This window comes from Zonotrichia leucophrys, chromosome 4 (assembly GCF_028769735.1).
Source record: "Zonotrichia leucophrys gambelii isolate GWCS_2022_RI chromosome 4, RI_Zleu_2.0, whole genome shotgun sequence".
NCBI classification, from domain to species: Eukaryota; Metazoa; Chordata; class Aves; order Passeriformes; family Passerellidae; genus Zonotrichia; species Zonotrichia leucophrys.
In genome coordinates, this window is record NC_088173.1 from 20,523,460 (window position 1) to 20,551,392 (window position 27,933).

Below are 27,933 nucleotides of genomic sequence, written 5' to 3' on the forward strand. Positions count from 1 at the left end.
GCCGCCGGCGCTGCGGCTTCCGGGTGCCCGCCCGCGGGAGGGCGCGGCGGGGACGGGCCGCTCTGCGCAGGCGCGGCGGCGGTGGGACCCGGCCCGGCCCGGCTCGGCCTGTGCGGCGCCTCCTGCGGTGGTGGCCGGGGCTCCGGTACCCTCCGGTACCCGCCTTGCCAGAGTCTTCCGCCCTGGAGGTGGGACAGCCTCGGCCAGGGGCTTTAGGAAGAGGAGGCTGAGGCGCCGGTGCCCTTGCTGAAAGAAGCCTGGCCTCCGAGTGGGATGAGTCGGGTTCAGCGCCCAAGTGTGCGTCTCCCGTTTCCCAGGAAAGCGGCGGTTCAGGGCGGGTCGGAGAGCGACACCCGGAGCTACCCTGCGCAGCCACACGTCCCGCGGAGCGCCCGGGCCAGCGTGTCCTCAGCGCCAGCGAGGGTGGCTTGGGGTGCTCGCGTGGGACACACAGGTGCTCTGTCCCACGGGGGAAAAAATAATTAAATATGAAAGCGGTTCCAGGTCTCCTCAGCGAGACTGACAGTGAGAAAATCCACCAGCAGGTGCACACCATGAGGGACATCGCAACTTCTTGGCAGGCCAGCCAAGGAGCTGGCCCGGCACCAGCTCATGCAGGTGGTTTCTGCTCGAGCAGGGGCCGAAAGGAAGAGCAGAAGTGGCGTCGGCACGGAGGAGTTGAACAGGGTCTAATTCCCTGTGACCTGCTGGGTGTCATCGACTTTTATTTGATCAGTCCAGCAGGAGCACTGCCGCTCAAAACAGCTGGCCTCCTGTGTTTTGCAAACATTGCTGACGTTGATCATTAAGTACTTGTATTGTGGTTCAATGTTTGCTGAAGTAGCCTCTGTGATACAAAATGGCAAAAAGGAAAACGAACAGACATCTATTTCAAATGTGTCTTTGTAAACAACACTAATCAAGAATCTACATTTAGCAACTTCTGACTTGGGGCACTAGAGAATAATTTACTGTACTTAAACCTCTGTAAGTTTTTTTCCAAATTTTGAAGATTGTGTGGTGGAAAATGGATTTAGCAGGCTGGACACAATTCAGATATTTAAATCTGATTGTGTAAAATTAAAATGCTTTTTCACTGGAGTAAAGATTTTAAATAGTAGTAGTATCTCTAAACAAATAAATCTACCAATAACTGACCAACACTATTTTTCTAAGAGTGAGAAGAGTTTGAGGGCAGCATATTTCAAGTAAGATACAAAACAAAATGGCAGGAGTGTTTTGGGTGAATACTTGTTATAAACGGATACTGAAAGCCTTCACCAGTGTTTCTAATAAAATCACTGGCTATTAAAACTAAATGTATTTTAATCTGTTATTTTCATTTTTGCCAATCTCCAGTAATACTCCTCCCTAGGAAAATGTCATTTTAGTTTTCTCAGTTTACCAATCCTCTTTCACTACAGTGATGTTTGATTTGGGAACACTTCAAAATTTTTTCAATGGGTTATCACTGGAGGTTTTTCTAAATTAAATAATCACAATTGGCAGTGCCTGTTTTTATGAAGTCTGTGCTTTGTAACTACTGAATTTGTCTCTTCTCAGGAGACAACTAGATTTGCCTCTGGGTTGTGTTGAAGAAGACAAGGTACTTGCTAAAGATTTAAATACATACCAAAACTTGCTTTCTGGGAAGTCTGCTCCAAAGGAGCCAGCCAGAAATAATGCTCTCTGAAATGGAGGTTTAAAATTCAGCTGGCTCCACATAACAAAGCATGTCCGAGGTCTGAGTTCATAAGCAGGTGTTGCCTGGGTAGATCTGAGAGTGGATGATGTCTGTCACATCACACTTGCAGGTTTCTATAATTTAAACTCCTGGACACATCACTTTGTAAGACAAGGATCCCAGCTTCTACTGATCTTTAAGACCTAAGTGAATTCTACTGTGTTGTGTTTAAGGGTGCACACGAGACCACTGTGAACTTGTGAGCTGGTCTGGAAGCTGAGGGGCTTTGAACACTCTTTGCATATAGATCCTGCAAGTAGGTAGGCAGCTGCAGATTCTGCTCCATGCTAACACGGCAGAACTGTTTAGTGATGTAGCTGTTGTGGTTTAATCCCAGCCAGCAGCCACACCCCAGGCAGCCACTCACTCACTCCCCCAACAGTAGGATTGGGAACAAAATCAGAAGGCTAAAAGGTAGAGAACTCATGGGTTGAGATTAAGGCAGTTTAACAGGGAAAGCAGAAGCTGCACACACACACAAAGGAGAACAAAGAATGAATTCAGTGCTTTCCAGGGCAGGCAGGTGTTCGGCCATTTAGGAGAGCAGGGCCCCAGCACATGTAAGGGTTACTTGGGCAAACAAACACCATCACTCCAAATATCCTCCCCTTCTTCCTTCTTCTCCCCACTTTATCTGCTGAGCATGATGTCACATGGTGTGGGAATGTCCCTGTGGTCAGTTGGGGTCACCTGCCCTGTCTGTGTCTCCTTCCAACTTCCCATGCACCCTCAAATTCCCCACCAGCCTGGCCATAGAGAGCAGAAACAGCCTTGGCTCTGTGCAATCCCTGCTCAGCAATAACAAGAACATCTCTGTGTTATCAACTCTGTTCAGCACAAATCCAAAACACAGCCCCATGCCAGTCACTGTGAAGAAAATTAACTCTACCCCAGCCAAAACCAGTACAAACATTTATTCTTAACATTAAACATTTCCAACCTGTGACTTCTCTCATTTTCTTGCAGTGTTGTTTTGGCTTCAGAGCCAAATGTTCAACATTAGTTCAGTTAATTTCTGTGATGCAGAGCATGAGAAAGAAACAAATAGGGCAAGGTTCAATTTTTTTCCCCTGAAAATTATATCTTTATAGTTCAGCAATTTCAAGAGGAATAGAAGCAAAAACAACTTCATCCAAAATACATTATGTGGTTATGGCAAAACAACCTGTATCTCTAACCATGGGAAAACACATCCTTTAAATACAATGCCTAGATTTTTATGGGATTCTGCTTGATCCAATACCTCTTCTTAGAAAAGAACTTTCAGAGAAAAAATTTATTTATATATGTCTGTGGGTGTATGTATGTAGATTTGAAAGGAAATGGGCTATGTATCTTATCTATGATGAAACAGCTGTCATTTTTGTTTATGCTGCAGCAATTCAAATTACTGCATTTACTGAGAAAATTCCCTGTCATGTTTCAGGCTGTTCCTGTAATAATTCTTAGCACTTTCCCACTTGTTTTAGTGAGTTACAAAGAATGTGGCCAATGCTTACTTAGGATCACACAGTTCTTCAGATCTATTGACACTAGAAATATTTTACTCATACAGAAACTGCAATACTATCAATGAATTGCATCCAGTGAAAATGCAGTTATGCTAGCAGAGCTCTGCTTGCTAACAGGATAGCCCCACAAGTTACACAGACCTATAAATAGAATAACTAATGCTGGTAAAAGTCAATGTGACTGCATACATACCTGGTGGTTTATTAGCATGTTTAAGGGATCATGCTCTATGCTGACATGGTCACTTTAGAAGAAATCTGGTTTAGGTTTAGCCATAGAGGACACTGATATAAGTTCTTACTTAATTTTAAATGACCAATATAAGCTAGGAAGACATCTCCAAGAAAGGACAAAATATAAGGTCGTAAGAACATTTGCTCTTGTTTAAGATGTTAGAAGTCATCATTCCTGAAAGATTTGGGTAGAATGCTTATGAGGACATGCTGCTGAGGCTGGGATTATTTTCATGAACAGGGGAGAGGAAAGGAAGAGCTCTGGAACTCAATACTTAAGTACCTCTCAGTACTCCTATTGCTTCAAACAGAAAAATAATGTGCTTCTTCCTTTTGTTAGCTTTTAGATTATCCATTATATTTGTATCCTACTGAATTGAGTTGAGAGTAAATTATGTACAAAAATCTATGTAAAGATAAGTATGCATTTATCCAAAATACATGGGGGCACACAGGCATTTTTTTTCCCATGCATTTCACCCTCAATAACTCAACCATCCAGCAGCTGACCTTTATGCAATCCGGGCACTTGTATCTAAACAAATCCACAAGGACTTTTGTGGAATTCATGGCAGGACTTGAGTTCAACACAGACACCAGCTACTACTACATTCTTTTGTCTAAGACACCAGCACTAATATCAGCATTAATCCAGCATTGCCTAATCTTAAAAGGCCTCACTCTAGTGGAAGAGATTCCTTTTTCTTGCTTCAGAAGCATGGAATATTTAAAGTTTCAGAGAACCATTGAGATAAGGACATCAATGCAGTTGAGAAGAATTACACTGAAAAGCAATGTGAAAAGGAAATGCAAGAAAGTGCATGTAGCAGACTGAGAAAGGGACCAGATTGCAGAGAATATGTACTGGAGAGTAGGCAGAGAGAGAAAAAATAAAACATGTAAATTGGGATTGTGAAATAAGGAATAGCAAAGCAGCTGCTATCGAAGAGAAATTGTACTGTGACCAAAATCAGTGAAATACAATTAAGCATGGATTAAAATATTTTGTTTTTTCTAGCATTTATTTTCGTATGTGAACAATTGCTGAAGCACTAAGAATAACACATACTTAATGAAAATAGGTGAAAGGGTAAGATTTTTTCTGTAAAATTCATGGACCTTATAATGATGATGATGAAAATTAGTAACTATGAACTGGTTTTTTCAGTGTTCAAAACCAGATATAGTGTAATTTCTAAAAGGACTTGATATGACACACAGTCTAGTAAACAGATCTAATCTTATTTCTGGAAAATAAGGCCACAAAGAAGCAAATGATATGACACTTTTGAATTCTACTTGATGAAGACGCCAAGTCCCTCTGGTCAGTGCTGTGTTCCTTCTAGATTACAGCTTCCAAAAGAAAGTCCTAGCTGAAATAAGAGTTACAAATGGAAGCAAATGTAGGTCATAGCCATGATTCATATTTGTACTGCAAACTACAAAGATTCCAAGTAGATATCTTGTTGAGTAGATCTAAAGCCCAATGCTACAAAGCTATATATATTTCACATGTAGTGTGTTCCTGAGATAACTGTGAAAGAGATGGAGCAATTCCTGTTCTCGTACCTGCAGACTCATGTTGTTTCCTGTATACTGAATAATGCAGTCAGGTCTCTATACTGAGTGGGTTCCATTCACCAAATCAGAAGAAATCCCATCAGTAATTACCAGATTTCACCTTGTAGCCACATTACTACTTAGACATGATGCAAAGATAGCAGCAGAAACCTGCAGCAAGGATGTTTTGGAAAAAGTTGGACCAAAGCTGATGAGGAGTTTCACCCTTAACACAGAATTATACATTACTGAAATAAGTTATGCACCATTTTTGAGTACAGCCTACACCAGGAAAAAAAAATATTTGCAATATGTAGTTTTTAGTGAACAATGCATCATAAGCAGTTTATCCCTGATTATTTTACTTTATGAGAGTGTAGAAAAGATTTCTGTTTATTGTTGTGTTCTGTCATACTTGTTTAACTCATCAAAACGTTGTTTACTTGAAAATGAAGCAAAAGTAATTTTCTTCACAGATAATAACTGTAAGGTACCTATTACATGCAAGCCCATCAAAGTCTGTGTACTTCTCTATCATGTTCCCACTCAAACAGCAATGTTGTGAGATAGCGCTAACCAGGTCAATCAAGCAACACGCCCCTTTCTCAGAAGAAAACAGTTACAGCTCATAAATTAAAATCACATTTAAACAACTGATGTACTGCCATCTAGTGCTTCCTGAATGCACGAAGAGACAGAGAGATGGACTCTCCTGGGTATCCAGGATTGGCCTACTGCAAACCAATAGTAAAATCATCGATTTTCTCCAATCGTGCTCGTTGTGAGCTTACCTAAGAGCAGTAATTGGGAGCAATTTACACTGTGAAAAGCAGCATAGTATGCTAAAGTAATCAACCTGATTATTTACTGTTTCATATGCATATAAACAAGACAGGAGGAGCAGTATTTGCAGAGTCTGCATCACTTGAGGGGACATTCAGTGAAAATGAAAAATGCTGTAGACTGGGAAAAAGCAAGTGGGCTATACTTCACACATTGTACAGATTCTTTTGTTGTACAAAGAGGCAATGAAAACAAAGACATTAAAATACTAAAATGTTATATTCAGGGAGGTATAGCAATTACAATCACATAGGTCTAGTTGCTGCACATAATTTTGCAGAGAGGTTGTTCATAGAAAGTGAAAAGCATATCATGCTGCTGTTCCAGAAATTTAGTTTATCTTCATTTGGAATAACCTTTTCTGTGTAAGAAAGACTAGAAGTATTTATACCTCTAGTATTTCTAAGCATATACTCATTGTTTAATAAAATAGCTCAGGATCAGTACTTCTAACTATACAGAATGTCTATTAAAACTGGACTCCTAGTAAACTGGAAAAAAAAAAATAAGGGGAAATTTAAGTCAAAGATAAAGATATGAAAATGTTTAGTCCAATAATTCTGGTATAAGGAGGTACTCACAGAATAAGTAGCTTATTATGGTGTTTCTGGAGTAGAATTTTCACTGGTATCAAGGACAGTCCCTTGCCAGTATTTCTATGCAAAAGAAGATTGGGATCTGGATAAATATACTGAGGTAAAAAAATAGGTAACTTCAGAACTTAAAATATTCAAAAGAATGTTTGTTGCAATGCTAATATTTAACCATACAGCCTAAGAAGTTAGTTTACACAAACTAGTTCTTGAAAAGTTAATTTTAAGATTTTCAGACAAACTGTGGAGAAAACTGAGAAAAAAAGCTATGGGGGAAAAAATCAACTGATTTTTCCTTGAAATTTCATCTTCTCTCTTTATTTCAATTTTATCAGTAGTTTTCCCAAGGTAATTATCTCAAACATACCTCATTTTTAAGAAAATCACCCTAGAAAGCATATAATCTAAACTGAAATATTTTTAGAAAAAGCTCTGTGTTTCCCTTTATATAGTTCAAATAAATGCTTGTCATATTGTGATACCTTATAACAGAATGTAAACAGAAATGTGATTTTGAAAAATCAGAAAAAAAAGGAAAAATATAACTCTACAGAGGGAGTACTTTTCACCCTGCAAATTAGGCATTTGCTTAAGTGCTAATTTAAAACTCAAACTCATCTTTAGCATAAAGTAAGATACATTGTGATAGTTAATTCTGAACTTTTATACTTCTGGTGTGTATTTTTAAAAATAGATATGAAATTGAAAAGTTGTATCCTTTCTTTAACCCCAATTTATTTGCTTTTTAATATATATAAGAAATCAGTAAATTTTTTTAAAGTAATCAAGAGTGCCCATTCTGTTTTTCACAATTTTTCTCTTTGCTATTATTTCACTCTTTGTCTCATCTGCATAAAGCAGTCCAAATTCTCTCTACAGCCATATTATCTACCCTTTTTCATCAGTCCTAACTCTGGAATTCATTATGGACATTATGCAGAATCATTTTGCAAAATCATTTGTACTAACAGATTAGCTGAAGTAACCCCTGGGCACACTAATCCTCCAGCATTCAAATTTGTACATTAATCGGTGAAAGACTGAAAGAGTTTTTATCACTACCAGTGTAACGCTCTTCTCTTTTCAAGAGCTTGCATTTAAAGGGCACAGAATTTTTAATGGGCATTTTACTCAGGAAGCAAAGTCTGCATAGCAAGTGGCAGTTTTTGATTACATAATTACCATGCATAAATAGCCCCATGCTGCTCAACACAAAAAGTTGATTTCAGATTTTCACATCACTTACATGATGTGAAAATCTGAAAGTGTACAAGGAGTGAAAGGTTCCTTTGTATTAAACATATTCAGCAGTGAACTGTTTTTTTAACCTCCACGGGATCTCAAAAATTTACAGGAGATTGAAATAAAATGAGTACTTCTGAAGTGTCTGCAATATGAGGCTAGAACATAGACTGCACTTACTACAGTATGGCTTTCAGGATTATTACAGCCAATTTATGCAAATAAAATTTTCTACTATTATTTTTACCTTTTCACTTCCCATTTGTATTTTAAGTAATGTTGGGATCTGTCACAACCCCATATTCTCCAAGCAGAGACTGTATTCTTTACATAGAACTGAATACAGTTTAAGTACTAATTGTACTTGTAGTATGAAAAAAGAAACAGTAATGATAATTATATCTTATAGCTGAATGTGAAGAAGTTTGTGAGCTCAATCCTGTTTCCATTCATGCCAAATTTTACGTGAAACTGAGAGGAAGAAAAGTAGATATTACGTCTCTTTGTGAGGATACAATTGTGACAGCTAGTCCCCAAATATTGTAATTATTACTGATATGGCAAAGGTAATGCCTAAGTAGAGCATTTACTCCTGTGCATCTAATGCCTAAGTAGAGCTTTCCCTAAGGGCAGCACCGCATTGTTGGGCCATACTACAACTTTTTGTCTTACCCTTAGCAGATACTTTCATCATTACTGATGGAATTGCAGTGGAAATCATTTAGGACCAGGCCATATCTTTATCTGTTTTAGACTGCCCAGCTTAGATCATGCTTCAGGAGCCAGACTTGCAAGTTTGGGTATGATTAAATTACAATGTCTGCAAAATTTGAAGGAAGATGGAACAGATGGAATGGAGTAGAAGAGAATGTTACTTTATTAGAACCTATCTTCATCACTGAAACCTCTCACTATAAAAAATACTGTGAATCTAGTAATTAAAATGATAGATCAAAACCAAAGCAAAGATTGAGTGATCTAGTAAGAACAAGAGCAGACTACTACTATAGAGACTACATACACGTTTTACATAAACCAGTTGAAACTGGTAATCACATACTTCTGAATATGTTAACTGGTGTTATATGCAGTAAGTATTTATGCACTTCAAATATTTAAACTTGCAATTTTTTCCCTAACTGGGCTCTTCAATAGTCCCTTGAGAACTCTTAATTTCCCATTCAGTAAAAAACAAGGTTTACAATTATATACAAAGTTATAGCTATTCAAAAGAGTGGTAATAAATGTAAACTTACTGGGACATTAGGATTTTAAAATTACAGCTAGAAGAATAGTTAGAAGAATTAGTTCTTTTGATTTTATCTTAAACACTTGTCTAATGACATGTCTTACACGCACTACATACATGTATGCAAATTGTGGCCTCACTTCACTGTCACTGAAAACTTTTGTTTGCTGAGCAGTAGGATCTGTGTTCTTGTCAGGAATGAAAAAATAAAGAGGAAGCACAATAAGGAGGAGGAAAAAGGAACATTTAGGCTGATAAACTGGAACAGAGCATGCGCTTATCACAGGAGCTGGACTTTATCTGAGTCAAACCAGCAAGTTTAAAGCTTCTTTTTAATTTAAGATAGATGTCCAGTTCATTAAATGTGTGTATCTGCATTAAACAAAACAAATGAATGCAAGGGATGAATGTAAATGCTCTGGGTGGGAGGTTTCAGTTGAGAATTTTTTTCTAGTAAAAGATAGCCAGGAAAAGTCACAGAAATTGAGATAAAAAACTTGGAACTTCTTCTCTGAAGAAGCTCATACCTCAAGAGCATTTTCACCTCTTGGCACTTCAACATGCTTTCAAGAGAGATAGAGCCACTGTAGCTGTTCAGGGTGACAGTCCTGGCTTCTCTTGAATAGTACACATAGAACAATTACAACCTGGAGAGGATACAATCTTACTTGTCTTTCAGAGCCCTCTAACAGCTTTGATCCTGTTCAGAGGCCTCACTAGCATTAACTGACGCTTAAGGGACGTTCATAAAGAACAAACAGAAGGTTAAGAAACATTAGCAGAGGAAGAGAGTACATAACAGATAACAAATATGATGCTTTGGAAATTCATACTTTGCACATGCTTGAACAGTGTGTCATTCTGATCCTTCTCATTTCAGAGAGGTTATAGCTGAAAAATGTCAGAGAGGCTAAAAATTACCAAATAATAACTAAGCACAAATAAGTGGTTGAGGAGTATGCAGAATACACAAGGCTGTCAATGCCAATAAGACAGAGATCCATAAGGGAGTAGTCTGGACACTGTCAGTGGCCACAGTCTGTCTCAGTGTGATCACAAAGGGTTAGAAAATGAAATTACCAAGGACAAGTTTCAAAGAAAACGTGTTTCTTCCCAAAATATACAACGGGGCCAAAAATAACTTAGAAAATGTAAAAGTGCCTCATGAATGCTAAAACTTTTCCTGATCTGAAGGGGTGACCAGATCCACTGGAAACAGTAACTAGCTGCATAGGCTCCATGCTTTCTGCAAGACCAATCGGAAGTGAGAAAACACTTCACTGCAAGCTGGCACCAGCACCACGCTGCCTTTACCCCACACCTTGGCCAACCACCTGCTACTGGGGCGCTTTCCCCTCCCAGCGCTGCCCCCCGAGCCGCGGCCCCGCAGGGACACTAGCCCGGAGCCTGCTCTAAGTGCTCTCCGTTTGGAATGCAGGCTCGGGCTGAGAGAGAACTGCACCGAGCACGGCCACGGGGCAGCGTGGCACCCCAGGGCGGGCTGGGGGGGCACGGACCTGTGCCGGGGCGGCGGGACCGGACCTCAGCCCGAGACCGAGACCCCTCCCCGGCCCCGGCCCCGGCTCCTCCGCCGGCCGGGCCGCGCCCCGGGGCGGTGCTGGCGCCGCGCGGGCCCAATGGCGGCCAGGGGCGCTGCTGGCGGGGCGGGGCGGCGGCGCTGCCCGTGGCGGCAGGGCCGCACCGGGGGCGTCCATTAAACACCGCTGGGGCCGCTGTGGTGGGAAGCGGCGATGGCGCTGACGGCGGGGAGGCGGCGGCAGGACCTGGACAACGTGAGCGCGGCGGGCGGGAGCGGGGCCGCGGCCGCGGGGACCCCGCCCGGATGAGCGGCCGGGCTGCCGCTGAGGGTGGGCGCCGCCGGGCGAGCGCCTCGTGTTTCGTGCCGTCCCTTCCTTCCGCCTCCTCCTGGCTGTGTTCCGTCCTGGAGCCCGAGGCTGTATCTGCTTCTTCCGGGGGCGCCCGCCGGCCCAGGCGTGTCCCCAGTGGCCCTGTGCGAAGGGCGGAGGCCGGCGCGGCCCCTCGCTCCCCGCGCTGCCTCTCCCCAGCCGGGCTTGAAGTATCCCCGAGGCATTTGGGCCTGGGCTTGTTTTTAATCGAGGTTATTAGCCTCTAATCGGGGCTGCTCGTGTGGCTCCTTTCTTTTCTGGGTTATTTTTCCACAGGCGGATCCTGTCTGTGCCATCTCTGGATTATGTGCTGTTGGCTGGCATGAGCACGGCGTTTCTGTGTTTGTTTGAATGTGTCTCCCCGCCCCAGCTGGAAGGCTGCGTGGGCGAGGCTTGCTGGCTGTGGCTTGTTCCTGCCTGCCCTCCTCCTGCCGGCGCTGGGCTGCTGTGGCAGCGGTCACATGCTGGATCAGGGAGCCAGGAGGCCAGAGCTTTAACCTGTGCTCAGCAGCAGTGCCAAGCAGGTCTGGATTTAAGGCATTTTGGCTTTTGCCAACTGTGGCTGTGGCTCATCTTAGTTAAATAAAACCAGTGTTTGCTCCAGTAAGGAAGCACACTTACTGGATTTTCTTTATGTCAGATTGACTGCATGGGATCATCATGTCCCATGGTTTAATTCCCCTCCTCTCCATGTAATAAAATCTCTTTGAATAGATTGTGTAATCTAGTGCTTCCTAATACTAGTTGTATTTTAGGATACAAAGATGGACTGTAGCCAGTCTTGTGAGAAAGTAGCTTGGTCACAGCTCTGATAAAGCTTTGTCTGTGAAGGAGTGTGCTGATCCTTCATAGAAATGAGGGAATAGTGAAATGCAGAAATGGTGAATCGTTTGTTCCCATGAGACAAAGGTTATTGTCCTAAGAAGAATTGCTGGGTTTGTGGGAGATGTGAGCTGTTAACCCCACTACTGATTCTGTGATCATAAAATGGTTTGGGTTGAAGGTTCTTTAAAGATCTATTTCCAACCCCCCCTGCTATGGTCAGGGGCACTTTCCACTAGACCAGCTTGTTCGAAGCCGCAGCTTGGCCTTGAGCACTTCCAGAAATGGGGCATCTGTAGCTTCACCAGGCAACTGTTCCAGTGTCTCTCCACCCTCATAGTAATTGATTTTTTACAAAATGTGAAATCTAAATAATTAGTTGAGATGCCTTGGCTGCTGGAGTGCTGGTCCTTGCTCTCAGAGCTTAAAGTGACACCTGGCCTGTGAAAATGGGTAAAGGAGGGCTACAAGGCATCTTTGCTCTCATGCTTCTAGATTTTATATCAGTGCCAAAAGAGGAGTGCCATTTGTAGACATTTAGGTGTGCAGTAAATTGTCATTTTACCAGGCAGGTATTTCAGTAGGGGTCATTTTCAGTCAAAGGCTGGGCTAATTAAAAGGTGTCAAATAGCTGAGGCTGCTCTGTTCACACTCCTGTGTGGCAGGGCAGGTGTAGTGTTCACAGTTCTAAAATAAAACTGCTTGTTGACTGAAATAACTCTTGATGACGATTTCCTTCACTGTAGGCAGCTGTCAGCAGGTGAAATAACTCTGGGGAGACAATCACTTTGTCCTAATTAACATGAGGTATAAACTTAGGTTTAATCCCTCTCTTCCCGTGCTAGTATCTAGAAGGATGGCATGTTTCATTTGTCTTGAGGCTTATGCTGCTTTTTCTCATGGCAGAGGGTCCTCACTTTATAAATCAGTAAATGGCCTGGTGAAACCTGACACATCAGAAGTCTGGAGTGGGATAGGGTCTGCCCTTGTCTTCTTGTTCTGGGCTGTGGTTGGTATCATGAAGATCAGCAGTCAAAACTTGAGTGGAAATGTTGAGCTGTTTTCTCCTGTGAGGCAAGGGATGTAACAGGATGCTAAGGGAGAAACTCTAGCAGTTTTGGCCATCATAGTACCTCGTGTATGTTCCACTTACTATGTATTGAGTGACGTTGTCCTGGCCTAATGGAGCAGGGATGCATAGCTATGGGGCAAGTTCCTTGTCCAAAGCTTTTCCCTCCACCCATACTTAGTTTTACCTTCTGCTTAGTAAAGAACACTATATTTGAGCTGATTGTGAAGTCCAAGAACTAATGCTTGGCTCCAACATGACACGAGCAGGCTGCATTCTCTCTAGTGTAGGTGAGAATGTCTTGCTCAGCACCTGGTAGCACCTTCTTCCCTCTGTGAGCTTCTGCTTCTTTCCTGCCTGAGTTCTGCTTTAGTTACTGCTGCAGGTGTTTTGGCATGCCAGTAGTATCAGACGCTGAACACTCAAAATTGTTACTGTTACACTGCAACTTTGTTGTTGCCTCCAACTGTAGTCAGACAAAAGTAAGAACAACAAAGAGTTTTGCAGTACCTGTATAAAGCATGTGAGAAAGTCTTTGTCACTTTTTCCCATAAGTATACTGATGCTTCTGACATCTCAGGGTTGAAGCTCAGATACTTGTATTACATTTTAAAAACTGAAGTTCCTGAAGGCTCAGTGTGATTCTAGGAAGTAGATTAGCGTTGGATTTCTCAGGGATGTGAGTTCTCACATAAAGATGGGATGAGAGTTTACCTGGAGTTTAAGAGCTTTTTCAAGATATTGACCTAGTAGGGGTTTTCCCCCTCAAGGCTTGATTTGCTAAGAGGAAATTCCTGAACCTTTGTACTTTACTTTTATAGCTTACCTGTTGCTCTTGTTTGTCTTCCCCTTGTGATTCAGGGCTCCTTGGAAATAACACAGAGTTTGGAAGATGATCCTCTACTGGATGCACCACTCATTTCGTCTCATACATTGCATTCCCAGCTGAGGCCAAGATTTCATGCTATCCCAGCAGTTCTCCTTGCCAATTTCTTGTTGCTAATACATGTAAGTTTAAGAAGCATGATTTCCCTAAGATACTTGCCATTTCTCTTCTGAATCCTTCAGAATCCACTGTTCATGTGACAGAATTTGGATGATATGACAGTGAATTGCGTACACTGGCTGTTCTTCCAAACCAGTGAGGTCCACTTTGCCAATCAATTTTGATAGTGTGTATGCTATCAAATACTTTCTGCCTTCTTGTTGTTGGTGCTGTGATACATCTTGTTAGTAGGAAGAGCATTTTAAATAGTAGCTCTTCTGTGCTGTTGGAAGTGTAATTTAAGAATAATATTATTGCCTTTTGTAATTTAAAAATAGCATTAAATTACAGTATTATTGTAATTTAAAAATAATATTATTTAAAAATAATATATTGAAGTGCTATGCTAGTTATAGAGGGCTGAGATAATTTTCATGCTGTTCCTTCTGAGAGCAAACCTAATTTCAGCGAGAAGGTAACTAAACAGTTAAAGCTGGACTTGCTCGGGGGGTGTTGCATAGTAGTGGATGGAGAAAGAAAGTAATCCAAATGTTACTTCTTGGTCTTACTTCTGGAGGTTGAGAGCAAAAAGCATAAATACAGAACAGTATCTAGGCATTTATGGAGGCTGGTAGACAGAAGCAGAGACCTGCGTAGTAATGAGTTTTTTCTTGATAAGCTGAAGAGGCTTGTTGTTGCTTGTGGGTATGTGGCAACCAGATATGAAGAAGGAAGGCTGAAGAGCTCAGAGCCTAAGATCTGGCTGAAATGTCACTTTCATGTGTTTTAGGGACATGGGTTAGTGGTGGATGTGGTAGTTTTAAGTAAAGGATGGACTTGGTGATCTTAAGGGTCTTTCCCAACCTAAATTCTGTGATTCTGTAGTACCAGTGACACGAGCTGTTTTAGGGCTTCATTAGATCTCAAACACAAAATGCAGTGCCCAGTGCTCTTGAAAACATGCTCTCTGCCAGGACTTTAAAAGCACATACCAGCCTCTAAGGTCTCTCTTTGGGCAGTTGTTCAATGTGCTTTAGACTTCTAATTTTAGGAGTAGCTGTTTTGTGGGCCTTGTAGTAGTATCAAGAAATGTTCCTCCTACTACCATAACTAATGCAGCCAAATGTCAGTCATCCAGATCCTAGGAAACTGCTGCCTATTATCCTCCCACTTTTTCCTCTCTCCTGCAAATGGTGGTTAGGTGAAATGGGAAAACTACTGTGGCATCTGTCAACATGCCATTTCATAGGTTAGGTCTTGTTGCTGAACCTGCTTCAGTGACCAGTTGGTTTTTGGAGCAAAATGGAGAAGTATCCTTTTCTGTTGGCAAAACAGCATTATAATTGCTACCTTGAGTGGCACTGTCTTTCTCACTGAAAAGATGGGTGGGCAAAACAATTGGATATCCTTCCCCAGTGCTTCTGCCAACGTGCATGAACCTTGTGGAATGTGGAGAGTGGCCAGGGTAGCTTCTGATGCACAGCCTGCCAAAGGGGTAAAAGTCCTGGAGAAGTTAAGCCATCATGGTGTTATGTGGGAAATCTGTAATGCATCTCTAAAGCAATTTGTGTGTAACTTGGAGTATTTCTTCTCCACCTTCCTGTGCCAAGAAGTGGAGTTAGGTAGCAAAATAGCTGCTGTGATGCAGCTGCCTAGTTACATACAGTTCTGGAAATGGGTAGGATGTGCTGGGCTGTGGTAGGACTGGGTTTTTGAATGCCTTTCCTTTTGCCAAGCCTTGCTTTTCTGAAAGCTTCCCATCAGGAGGCTGGAGAGCAATGTGAAGTGTACTGGCTAGAAATAATTTCATTATATTAATCTTTTCTTTCTTTTATTCTGTCTGTGCACATACACAAAATGGAACTTAAATACTACTCTTTATAAGAATAACTTTTTATGTAAAAATATGTGTGGGGTGAAGCACCTATTATTAAACTTCCTGACAATGCAAGCAAAACATATTTAATAAATACCACTCTAAATGCCAGCTTCCTGTTTCCTCTTGTATACACTGCTGTAGTAGTTTAGTAGAGATGCAATGCTAGGTCATTCCTGCTTGCATCAGTTTAATATAGCCATTTTCTTTACTGAAATGTATTCCTAACACCTGGAAGAAGTAGAACTAATTGTATCACTACTGTAAAATGGCAAACAAAACAGCAAACAGATCAAATAAAATAGCTGAATTATTCTTAACTTTGTAAGAAAAGAAGATGGTATAGTAATAGATTAAACAAATGATAAACCTGCCTCTTATTTAACTTCTTAATCTAGCAACTTAACCTATCTCAAGATAATATGGTATTTAATTTGTATTTGAAGTAATGGTCTTAGGGATAATGTAGGGTACACTCTTATTTTGATTTAAGTTTCTTTTCTTCCACCTTCTATTCTATCTGTCCTCTGTAAAGTCTTTTTTAGGTATTGACAGTTGTGTGAAAATTATTCCCCTTTCTTGCTCCCTTCACAATTACCTAACTCTGGTCACAACCTGAGCAAGCTAAGGGCAGCTTGTCTCAAGAGTAATTAAATGGTTCTGAAAACTTAATTTCTGTGAAGAGTGTTGCTTGAGGAAAGTACAAAAATAGGAATTACAAGTTCAAGAGGGTGAAAAGGGGGCAGTGGGATCTTAAATACTCATAGAACTAAGTAGGGAGACAAAGGCAGCAAAGGAAAATTGGGTGCTTTCATCTGTCTTCAGTTCTGAGGTGTTGCTTCTGTCAGTTATGACATGCAGAACATCTGACACTTTTTTTTTTAAGCTAAGTGTATTAGAAATCATTTATAGACTTGAGATAAATTGATTTCTTTATGTTTTGTATATTAGTAGCTCTCCATTTATTTCTGTATTGGTGGGAGTGGTTTTTCTTTACAGTTCTGTTTTAAAAATATTCCTGTTCTGTAGAATGAACCAGGATGAGAAAGTATAACGTTGCTCTTGTTCATTGAATGATCACAGTAGAGAAAACATTTTCTGTGACAAAACTCTATAAATATTAAGAAAGCCCTGTGTGTATACATACACTACAGATAATATGCATCCTCAGCTTTGCTTTCTAATTGGCCAAAATATTGCTAATGTTCATTGCTAATGCTGATGCTGAAAATTTGGAGAGGAGTCTAGAAGACAGGAAAAGTTATGGCACAATGGCAGTAGTCTGAAAGGATTAGTATATACACAGTCTGGCTATATATGCACTCTGACAATCTGTCTGGTTTTACTGACATAAGTAAAAAGGTAAAATGGAAAAATATGATGGTAAATATACTAAGGAATGATTACGATTTGGCAAAGATGCCTACCCAGTGCTAATAATTCACTTTAAGTTACTCTGATGATTTACTTTTCTAAAGTCAAAGTGGAGATGATCTTCAGTGGCTGTGGGAAAGTGTTGATTTTCACTTAGGAAATGTCAATTTTGGGGAATGTCAGTTTCAGGAAATATAGAATGTACCGATAAGATAATACTGCTCTGTGGGACAGGCTCTTCAGTGTAATTGCATGAGTCTTAAAAAGATGTGATTTCTCTTTTCTAGGAGCATAAATCAAGTTTTCTTTAAAGTAAAAAGGCATAGTAAAGAGGGTCTAGAAATGAAATAAATTCACTATGAAGACGCAAGGAAGAGTGAAATTGATTTAGTTGAAATTCTTGGAAGGGTGACAATTACCAGCTCTGTTCTCCTGGAGACTGCTTGAATTCAATCTTCCCTGCTGGACTTCAATCTTACTGCGTAGCAATTTCAGTCATCTGTATGTTCCCAGAGTGACATGTAGTGGTTGTAGCAAGTGTCTAATGTTTTATATGTTACCTCAACTCTAATAAAATCAATTCAGAAAGTAATGCATAATGAATTAAGTACATAATCCTGGCTTTCTGTTTCAGGGGTTTTTTCATGTATATAGCTAAATGTTGACTTTAAAGATTTTTCTCTCTTCCTTTCTCTTCCAGGTTGCTTTTGTTGTTCTAGCATTTTTAGCAGCTATGTTTTGTTCTTACCCCAATCCAAACCAAGATAAGTGCCCTGGAAACTACACGCACCCACTTAAAGTGCAGACTGTCATAATAATTGCAAAAGTGGTTCTGTGGGTTCTGCATGTCTGTTTTGAACGATTCGTGCAGCACCACCACAGCAGAGTCAGAAGAAGAGGTTACTTCTCCATATACCGATCAACAAGGCATCTGAAAAGGCTTCCACTGCTGATACATGCCACAGGTGAAGTGAACTTGGGGTTTTTTCTATCTAATAAAAGACTGAGCAGGTTATATATAATTGTGTATTCTATATTATGAACTTTTACAAACCTGCCTATGGGCACTTACAAATTATCCTTTAGTCAGATGAACCCCTGTACTGATCTTTCTGGTCTGCCAGGTGTAGGTTGTAAGGAACTGTTAGTAGTGCAAAAATGCTTACACTGTGAGGTTGAGTAAAACATTTAGCCATTAGCATTTAGTCTTCAGCCACGGAGTGTTCAGTCAGCAAGGATTGTGTTTGACTGCTAGTGATTTGATTTGCATATCCATTTGTCTGGTTGGATATGTGGGAGGCCTGCTAGTCCTTTCAGGAAGTGTGCTACTCTTCTTTTCAAGCTCAGCAATCCACATAGAAACAGATGAATTGCTTGTTGCCCAACAGCTCTCTGAATTTAGTGAAATAACCAATTTTCTGACCTTCACACAGGATGTGTAACAGTCAGCTTTGTATCTGACTACCTTTCTCTACTTTCTATGGACAAAAGGTGGTGTACAGAAGTTTAACTATTTAACTATATTTTTAAGTTACATCTCTGGCAAGATTAGCTGTAAAGTGTTGGTGCACCTAATTGGTGAAGCTTTTCTACAAATCACTTTCAAATTTTAAATCCATCTATCTTAAGGGGATTTTCCCTACAAATAGCAGTGGAAAAGGGTGGAGCAATGGCATCTACAGTATTTTTGCCTCTTATAATTGCACCTCTCTCCTGGAGTAGATCTTTTTTCCACCAGAACTAAAAAGTGAATGGTCCTGTTCTGTATAGGTATCTAGCTTTCTTTCCTCACAGTCTCTAAAAGAGCTAGTCATCTTGATAAATGTGCAACACTTCAGGCTCTGGCCACTAGATAGAGCTCTGAAGATGTAGAAGTGTTTGGAGTGCAGTGACAAAAGCAGGCTACAGGAGGCTTAATGAGGTAAAGGATTATTTCTGCCTGTTGCAGTGTAATTGGCAATGCTTTGCCCTGCTTTCAGTCTTAGATGGAGCCCACTTCTCCCCTACTAGACAAACTCTGGGCATTTGTGAATGTTCAGATGCAATCAGGTGTGTGCTGTAGAATTTTGATCATGTGTTGTTCAGAAGGTAGTTCTTCCATTATTGCAAGCTTCCTGCCATGGTAATGACTGCTGATACCACTTCCTTCACTTGACTGACACAGCAGGAAAGAGAACTGCACAGTTCCCTAGGTCTTTTTAAATTTAGTTCTTTATCCAGACACTGGTCTGACACATTTTTACAGGAAGGAAGAAAACACTTCACACTCAGTATCAGAAAAGATTTTAGACCTGTAACTCAGGTTTTTTCTCCTTGACTAATTGTACTAATTTCAATTAAACTTTCAGTTATGTTCAAGTATTAAGATAATAGCAAGTGGACGCCTATGCAAGTTGGCTTTGAAAGGAAGGTGTTAAGGGTTTTTGGTTTTTTGCTCTGTTAGCCTAATTTAAATATATTTTAAATCCACTACTTGAAGGAAAATACTCCCTCATTTTCAGCTGGCTTGCATGATCTCTTAGGAATTGAAAGAATGAGTAAGGTGAATAGCATCAAAGTCAGAAACACTTTAGGTCCATGTACTTATTTTAGGTATTTCTAGTGTGTTTCTTCCACTCTTTTTTTTTTTAAGTCAGAAGAATCTATAAGAAAACTCCCAATTGTCTACCATTACAAGCATGTGCTGAAATGAGACCTCATTTTGCTGCCAGCAGGTATAAGCTTGCACGTTAAGGAAATTAGCTGAAGGGGCAAGCATGGTGTGAAATGGAAAAGCATTACTGAAGTGTTGCAGCCAAATGCAGATACTGGGCATGAGAAAGCATGAATTAATTTTCAGTAGCTAATAAAATTAGTAAATCTTTAAAATATAACATTTGTTTTCTAGGTAATACAGCCCTGCTCTTGATTCTGTCGGTGCAGCATTCCTTTCCTGATCACAGCAAAGTGTACCTGTATCTTATCCTGGGAGTCCTGAGCCTGGAGATGATTAGTTCCCTGACATGCTTAGTGATTTACACAGGTGAGAGAGGCAAGCTTAGCCTTCTTTGTGACATTCATTATAGCTGGTACTCAGCTGTTTGTTTGCCCTCACAGTAGTTCACTTGTGGTACCCCGAGGCATTTAACTACCATTATAAATACAAAACGATTCTGTGCTTGTAGAAGGAGAACTAAGGCAAATCCAAAACAAATTGGGAAAGGTTGTCAGGCTTGATTTGGTTCCAAGGGCTGCTAAATGAAAGCTCCATGTTATCTCAAAGCTGTTAATCCAGTGAAGTGGCAATAAATGCCTAATTAATTCAAAGTGTCCTGTGAACAGGTTTGTCTGTTTATCAGTGTTTCTCAAATGCATGCACCACAAGCTGTGAAGCAGTAAGAGCTAGCTGGCTTAGTCAGAACCGGTGTCTGAGATTTACATGTGGGGTTTGCATAGCTGATTGTGTGATTGTGCCTTTTCCAGCCTCTTCCTCTTTCCCTGGTCCCACCCCAAAGGCTTCAGTTTCTCTTTGACACTAAAATTGAAGGTTCCTTCTAATGAATATTTAAAAGATGCATGGGTTTTGGAAGCTGTGATCATATCAAAACACTGTAGTGCTTTATAAAACTGTGAGGCTTTGTTTTGTGCTGTCACTGTTGTCTGCTTTAGGTTTGGTATAACTTATGAAGACTTGATAAAACACTTGCCTTTAAACTTTGCAAAGCTATCGAAAATGCTGATAAGTAAATGCTTAAAAGAAAACTTTGGTGTGTTCATAGTAATGCAATGGCACACAGAGAAATACTGCCAACTAGCTTGCTCATCTAGGAAATAAAACCTATTCTGACTCTCCTGCAACAGCATCAAAAATGTGCCAAGGAATCAGGTCCCAGCCCTAAACTATGTCTTTGTCTTACAAGTGTGCAGAAGCCTGAATGCTGCAGGCTTGTCAGGCTTTCCCTCAATGGCCCAGTGTGGCACCAGTAGACTGACTGTCCTCTGTAAGAATAAAGAAAGTGATGAGGGAAAGCAATCATGGGTGCTGGAAAACTATTCCAGGAATGCTGGAGATCATCCCTTCTTTGCATACGCATACTTACTTTCCTGGGAAACTCGGGAAATAAGAGATAAATTGTAAAACTTTAATAGGATGTCAGGAATTCCAGAGAAATGCTATTTCTAGCCCTAAGGCCTCCTGGAGCTCAAAGAACAGCATTGTGTGACTCTCACCTTGACCAAAAAGGATAAGTGCAAGAAAGATGACCTGCATAGTAGTAAAGTCTGAGCTTGTGCTTCTGTAAAAACTCTCAAACTATTTTTCTGCTTATTTGTCACCAAAAGCGTATTGTTTCCTGACTTGTACTTGTGCCAGTCCCTGTGACCTTCAAATTCATTAACCATGTTTGTGCTATCACTGTTGGTTTGTAAGGTTGTCGGCTTTAGGTTTGGTGTAACTTACAATGATTTGATAAAAGACTTGCCTTTAAACTTTGCAAAACTATGCAAAGTTGCAAAAGATGTTGGTAAATAAGGAAGTTGTGGGGTGCAGTGTTGTGCTTTGCAGCTCAAAGAGGGTTGAGGAAGGGTCCAGTGAATCCTGGAACTAAGGGGAAGAGTTGCATTGCAAGGAAGGAGTAAGGCAGTGTGTTCTACCAACAGCTGCCTTCTCTTGAGCAGCCCCAAATCAATGTAAAATTCATTCTCTAAAGCTTGCTGTACAAAGCTAGGGTTAATTTTTATGTGACTTTACACCTGCTGCAAGATGAGGAAGACTTCCAGTCACCCTAAGTTGTTTTTCCAGAGAGCAGTGTAATTTGTGTTTTCTATCCCAATGCTTGTTGAGGTAAGGTGAGAGACTGCTTGCATGTCTGTCTTATCTGTACTGGTGGGTTTTAAGGTAATATTTAAACAACATTTAAAATTTCAACTTTTAAAATTTCAACATTTTAATATCAAGTTAAGGTTGTACTGAGGCAAAACAAATGTATTTGGACAATTTTGAAAATACCCTGAGAATCTGTAGTAATAATGATATTCAGGTCAGTTTTTTCTCCTGGAGCAGAGTATGTGACTGAGTGGAAGCACGATGCTTCTTTAATGGGATAGTTTTAAGGGCAGCCATCTGCTGAGGTTGAGAATTCCCCTCTTCAAGGCAAGCACTTAGCAGATACCGCTAAGATAGTATCAGCTGAGCAACAATGGGGAGACTAAGGTAAATTTACACTAAAAACTACTGGCCCACCCTTTTTTGTATTAGTTTTGTACAATTTTGGAGAGAAGGCAGCACCATTTTATATATTGTTTCATCACAGTGAGGTAATTATTTAGCTATGAGAATGAGACATAAATGCTTATCTGTAAAAGGTTCATGTACCTGACTTATTTTCTGTTAAATAATTGTCTCACAAATCAGGAACACCTGACTGTAATTCTAGGTACTTCTCTTGCTTGTTGGACCTGTTTATGAATTGTATGGTAGACAATATCCTGTGAAAGACTACTGCATTCCTTAAAATTATCTCCATGCAGCAGTGTGTGTATATATAGCTGTAGGATGCAGAGATTCAGAAATCTACAAGGAATTGCTGTGATTGACCTATAATGGACTTGACATATATAAATCGTTCAAGTGAGGTAAAAGTGCATGGAATGAAGTACGATACAGACAGCTCTAAATGTCAGCTTACTATTCTAAGTTTTTTACTGCTAGGATAGGGAGTAAAGCTTTAAATGACTTACTAAATATATGTATTTAATTACTTTCTCACATACCTCTAATATCACTTGAATAAAAGACCAACATTCCCACAAACAACACATGTTGAGAATTCCATGTCCATTCCTTTGTGGTTTTATTTGTAGAGAAATACCATCATAGAAATAACTAACCTTTGAGCCTAACTCGTAGTTAACCTCTGGAGGGTCTCAGCATTGTTTTAGCAGGGTGGCCTGTAATAAACCCCATCATAGTGCTGACTTGTAAGGACACTCCTCTGTTACAGTAGTGTGGATTTCTCACAGAGCTGCACTGTAATGTTTTTTGTGGCATTAGATGCGTTGTTTCACAAGCAGCCCTAACTGCAGAGTCCCAAATGCGTACTCTGGATATTTAGATATTTTCTCTGAATCAGGATCTGACATTGAATGGCTTTAAATATTTTCAGCTTCCTTTTTGAAATAATGCAGAGGGTGCCTACAACATTTCCCACCCGTCCCACCCATACATCTGTTAAATTTAGCCTTAAACTTTATTCACAGGTGCCCAGGAATGACTTCTGGGTTTGATAGCCAAGGGTGCTTGGTTCACAATGGCTTTCTGTAGCAAGTCTGCCCTCGTCTGAGCAGGCAAACAAGCTGCTGCTTCACTGCAGCTAGTCTAGTTAAAGTAGTATTTATTGAAGAGCTTAAGCTGGAAGTTCTGAATCAGCTACCAGTACAAAACTTCTTACAGTTTTTTTTATGGCATGTTACTTAGTTTTTCCTAAACTTGGAGACTGAATCTTGGTACCCTGTAAAAGGCAACTAATGTTTCACCCTCTCTTAGGTGACAGATTAAACTTTGCAGATGTTAAGCAGTATGCTCAAGCTTCCCCATTCAGGGCTGCTTTTGCTTTCCCATTTCTCAAATTCCATTATTGTCTTTCCATCTCCTATCCTGAGGTCATCTTAGGATCATCTGTTACAGATTTTCATAACTTGGACTCTGGTCTTAAAGCTTCTTTTTTTTTTTTTTTCCCCACTTTCCAACTAATTTATAAAGCTTTCTTGCAGTGAAAATAAGCAACTTCAATCGTGCCAAGCCAAGACCTGACATAATTGAAGAAGAAAAGATGTATGCCTACCCTAGTCAAATTACCTCAGAAGTTGGATTCAGGTAAGATTTCTGTATTAATGTTGTGCTGTGTTCAGCCTATACAGGTAACATGAATGGAATTACATGATTTCCTGTAGACTTCCATGCAATCTTAAACTTGTCAGTTAAACCAGAGGTGGGAATAACAGTTCTGAAGGAACTGTGCATAAGCCTCCCATTTTAGATGCACAGATGAGATGCAGCAGTCTTGTACTTCCTCTGTAGTAAATGACAATTTACTATGGTACAGAAGGATCCTCAAACATAAGGATGGAGGTGATTTGACCATTTATGGCTGGTTACATTAATCTTTACTATAAATAGCTGTGCTTAATCTAGTTTAGTTCATTTTATATGGGGTTTAAGGAAAGATACTGTTGTCTTACACTGTTACTTAAAGCAGGCCTACAGAAGCCTAGCTGCTTCAGCTAGTTCTTTTCAGGGAAGGAGATACATTGTGGGCAATTGATAGACAAAGAAGAAAACTGAGCAGCTCTGTTCTGTGCCAGCAGTTGGACATGAGATTTTAGCAATGGATTTGGAATGCATTTTGAGTTTTGGAAGGAACTTTTAAGGTGTGGAGGGCACTTAAGAAGGTCTCAGTGAGAGTAGAAGCTGTCCGATAGTAACTGAGACTGTCCCAGGCACTGAGACTTATTTTTCATTTGTTCTTTGTGTACCTGCCACCTGCTCAGTCATTTTCCAGTTGCTGAAATCAGCCTGGTATGACTTAATAAAAACTAGTAATTGAAAAGATCATGGATTTCTGTATAAGAATTGGAGATTTTCTAATATACTATGACTTGCTTCTATATGTGCTGCCTTCTTGAAAGGTTGACTAATGAGAGATGACTAATACTTTGGGACTTTCCCTGGTTTCACAAATGCAGCATGCACATGCTTTTATGGAAGTTGGAAGTAGGTAACCAGGATACAGGAAGGATTTAGAATTGTCTTGAATTTTGATACCATGTCTGACTTCCATTTTGATATAAAAACCATGGTGATTGCATGGTGGACCTCATTTCTTTCCTATTCATCTTCTCCCCTGAGAAATTCTCAAATGCCCAGGGAATGTGTCTGCAACAATGACCAGCTGAGGAAAAGACTGTGCTCATTTTTGATTAAAGAGTGCAAACTTCCTGTGAGAACTGATTGCAAAACCGTTATTTTAATTTAGCTCTATACAACTCTGACTCTCTTTCCCTTGGGAGTTAACATCTATTGAAAAGTGAATCCTGTCAGCCCTTCAGTTGACCTTGTTATAAGAATGTTTTTTGAATATCTTGACCTCTGCAACCTAAGCTGCTGATCAGGAGCCTTCAGTTGGCAGTGCACGTTACTGGTTAATGTTGCAAGTTTTCTGTTTCCAAAACTTGTGTTCTTTACTTTGCCCAGTTTATCTACAGTAGGTTTTTAATTTGACCTAACCTTTTTTCCACTCAATATCCTTCTCAACACTTTCTAAGAACTATGAAATGGGCAGTGTTCCTCTACAAAACACTGTAAGGCTGAGGAACAACTTTCTCAGCACTAAGATGCTCACAAGTGTACTAGGAGGGCAGATTCTCAAGTCAGCTGAGAAAAAATATGGAAGGAAAGAGTAGACTACACTCAGGCATTGGTACTTCATCTTGCTGTATCTTAAAAATTCCTAATTAGATTTGACAAAATTCTCTACTTTTTCCCCCTCAATTAAGTGAGCTTTATTTAAATGTTTCAGTGTTTCTGTTGGAGTTAAATTGAGAGATATCTGAGAACTGGATATATCTTAAGGGAGGAGGGTAGTTGTACACAAGGTTGTAGATCTGAAGTAGCACAATTTTTTGGTACTGATGCTGTCTTGGTATGTGACAGATATTGCTGTATATATTAGCATAAAATGTATGCTACTTCAGGTTAATCAATTTCTATCTTAAACAGCTTATAATCTCCCACAGCTGAACTACAACATTATGCCTGGTCAAAACAACCTTCCTAATGTGTGTGGGAAAGGTTCCACATTCCTTACTGCAATTCTAGCTTATTGTCTGTCTTGGTTCCTTAAACAGTAAGATCCTCACTCTGTAACTGTCTAGCAGGAAATATGTAACTCACTTGTGTATAAATGGCATGAAGTTTAGCCAGACTTTGTCTTCCTGCCTTCTCATGCAAAATAGAGTTTGACATATAGGTGTTGTAGATTGCCTCTTCCCTCAAAAATTAAATGATCCCAGCAAAAATGAAACTAAAGGAAGCAATTTTTTAAGTGTGTGTTAATTAGCTCTGATATTTCATATATTAGAAGGCTGCTGTCATTTACTGAAACCCATATTTACTTTTGTTACTTCAAGGGAGAATTCCAGTTTAGAAGAGATAGTTGAGAAGCAAGGAGATGTAATAGAGTATCTTCAGCGACACAACGCACTGCTCAGCAAGAGACTGTTGGCGTTAACATCACAGCAAATCAAAACTTAACAGCATTTGGGAAACTCCTGCTGGAACTCTGGAGGGGAATGTAAAGTAATGTAATATCCAGACTGGTTTGTACAGATGTGACTCTTCAATCATCTTTCACATTTTGAAGTACAAGTTAAGCCGGAAGGATAAGCTCTGCATACTTATAAACCGATTAGAACTGGACACTCTGGCTTCAAATCGTCTTCAAATCATCAGTTCTGGAAAAAAGTTCTGCAGCTTCAAGGATTTTTAATTCCTCATAAGTTTAAGTTGGACCTGAGTTAATGGTTTAACTTTGCCCAGTTGTTGCTATTATTTTGTACTGCTATGTAACCATTAAGCTTCAGGCTACCAAAGTATTTTATTTCTGGAATACAAATTTGTTCTCTAGAAAAATCTGACTTTCCAAGGGATGTAAATGCAGTTTCTATTGCTGGAGCTGAGACTAGGTGTGTTCTGTCACTGATTCTTTACTTCCAGGGATAGGGGTGGATTACTTCAGTGATCCAATGCAGGTACTTGTTTTCTAGATGTCTCCTTTTCTCCTTTGTCAGGTAAGTGGAGAAATTTGGCATCTAACTTGGGATTATAAAAAAGTGGTGAGTGCCCTAAAACTGTAAATCTCGCAAGATTTTGGTAGAAAACCTGTGTTGTGATAAGAAATTGTTCAGAATTCTGGCTTTAAAGCTCTTAATAGGGATCCTCAGGGCTGGTGACTATCCCATTACCACAAGTTTGTGTTAGTAACAAGACTCCTACTCTGCCAACTGAACTAACAAAGCAAAAATATTTGAGCACGAGCTTTTCCATTGATCTGGTAACTAACTTGTGTTGAATGCTTTTAAAGATACCGTCAAAAATGCTTGTTACATACTTGCTCTTCCCTTTGGCCCTTCAAGAAAGTCAGCATCTTGATTCAAAAGTTGAAGTGGTGTATGCGGGGAAGTGGAAAGCAGCAGAAGACAGAAAGATCTTTTAGAAGTTGAAGAAACAAGAAATCTTGGTTTTAATTTATGGTGAATTAAGGCTGGTGAAAGAAACATTATTTTTCTGGGTACTATTTTGTCTACCAATGAAGACAAAGAATTATTTTAGAAGCCAATGCCTCTCTGGGGATATGGTAATCACTAATCAAAACTGGGAAGAAGACTCTTAAGAGGAGTGGTCTTGTAGTCAAATATAAGAAAGGAAAATTAATTCATCCTACTTTGGTGTTAGGGCACAACTTTAAAAGAACCTGGACAGTTTAGTGTGCAAAAAATACGGGGGTTGTCTCATTCAAAGGAAAACAAATATTGGAGGCTTTGCTGCTATCCAACACTAGACTGTTCTCCTTAGCTGTTGTTTCTTGAAAATGCAGCCAGAGTTTTATAGTATACATGTGTGGAATAAAGTTATTTGTTTTTAGAACTCAGGTTTTGATGTGACTCTGTATGTCAATTTATATAATTTCTATGAAAAGCAGTAAAATGTGACTGTGAAATTCATGCACAATAAATGCAACCAAGGAAGAGTGTGAATTCTCTTCTTTCCAAGCTCTTATACATCTGGTTCCAACAGGCAATCTGTGCAGATTTTTCTGTTATGCTGAAGTTCTCACAGTGATGTTGGCAGTTAAAACTAGCCGAAAAAGGAAAGCTGTACACTTGTTTT

General features: G+C 40.0%; 1 protein-coding gene across 1 annotated transcript; it reads left to right on the forward strand.

Annotated features, from left to right (window-relative positions):
* Positions 1–10,645: 10,645 nt before the first annotated feature.
* TMEM192 (transmembrane protein 192) lies at positions 10,646–27,791 on the forward strand. The gene is made up of 6 exons (XM_064710717.1): positions 10,646–10,769; positions 13,636–13,782; positions 17,710–17,974; positions 19,897–20,031; positions 23,760–23,862; positions 26,175–27,791. Exons 1-6 carry the CDS (start codon positions 10,728–10,730, stop codon positions 26,296–26,298), a joined length of 816 nt encoding a protein of 271 aa, XP_064566787.1. The 5' UTR covers positions 10,646–10,727; the 3' UTR covers positions 26,299–27,791.
* The last annotated feature ends 142 nt before the right edge of the window (positions 27,792–27,933 follow it).

What these genes read in the sequence shown, in the direction of transcription:
- TMEM192 (XM_064710717.1), top strand. Translation starts at nt 10,728, where the DNA reads ATGGCGCTGACGGCGGGGAGGCGGCGGCAGGACCTGGACAAC. An exon ending in GGCGGCAGGACCTGGACAAC is followed by an intron (nt 10,770 to 13,635) that starts GTGAGCGCGGCG and finishes CTTGTGATTCAG; the next exon opens with GGCTCCTTGGAAATAACACA. An exon ending in ATGCTTAGTGATTTACACAG is followed by an intron (nt 20,032 to 23,759) that starts GTGAGAGAGGCA and finishes GCTTTCTTGCAG; the next exon opens with TGAAAATAAGCAACTTCAAT.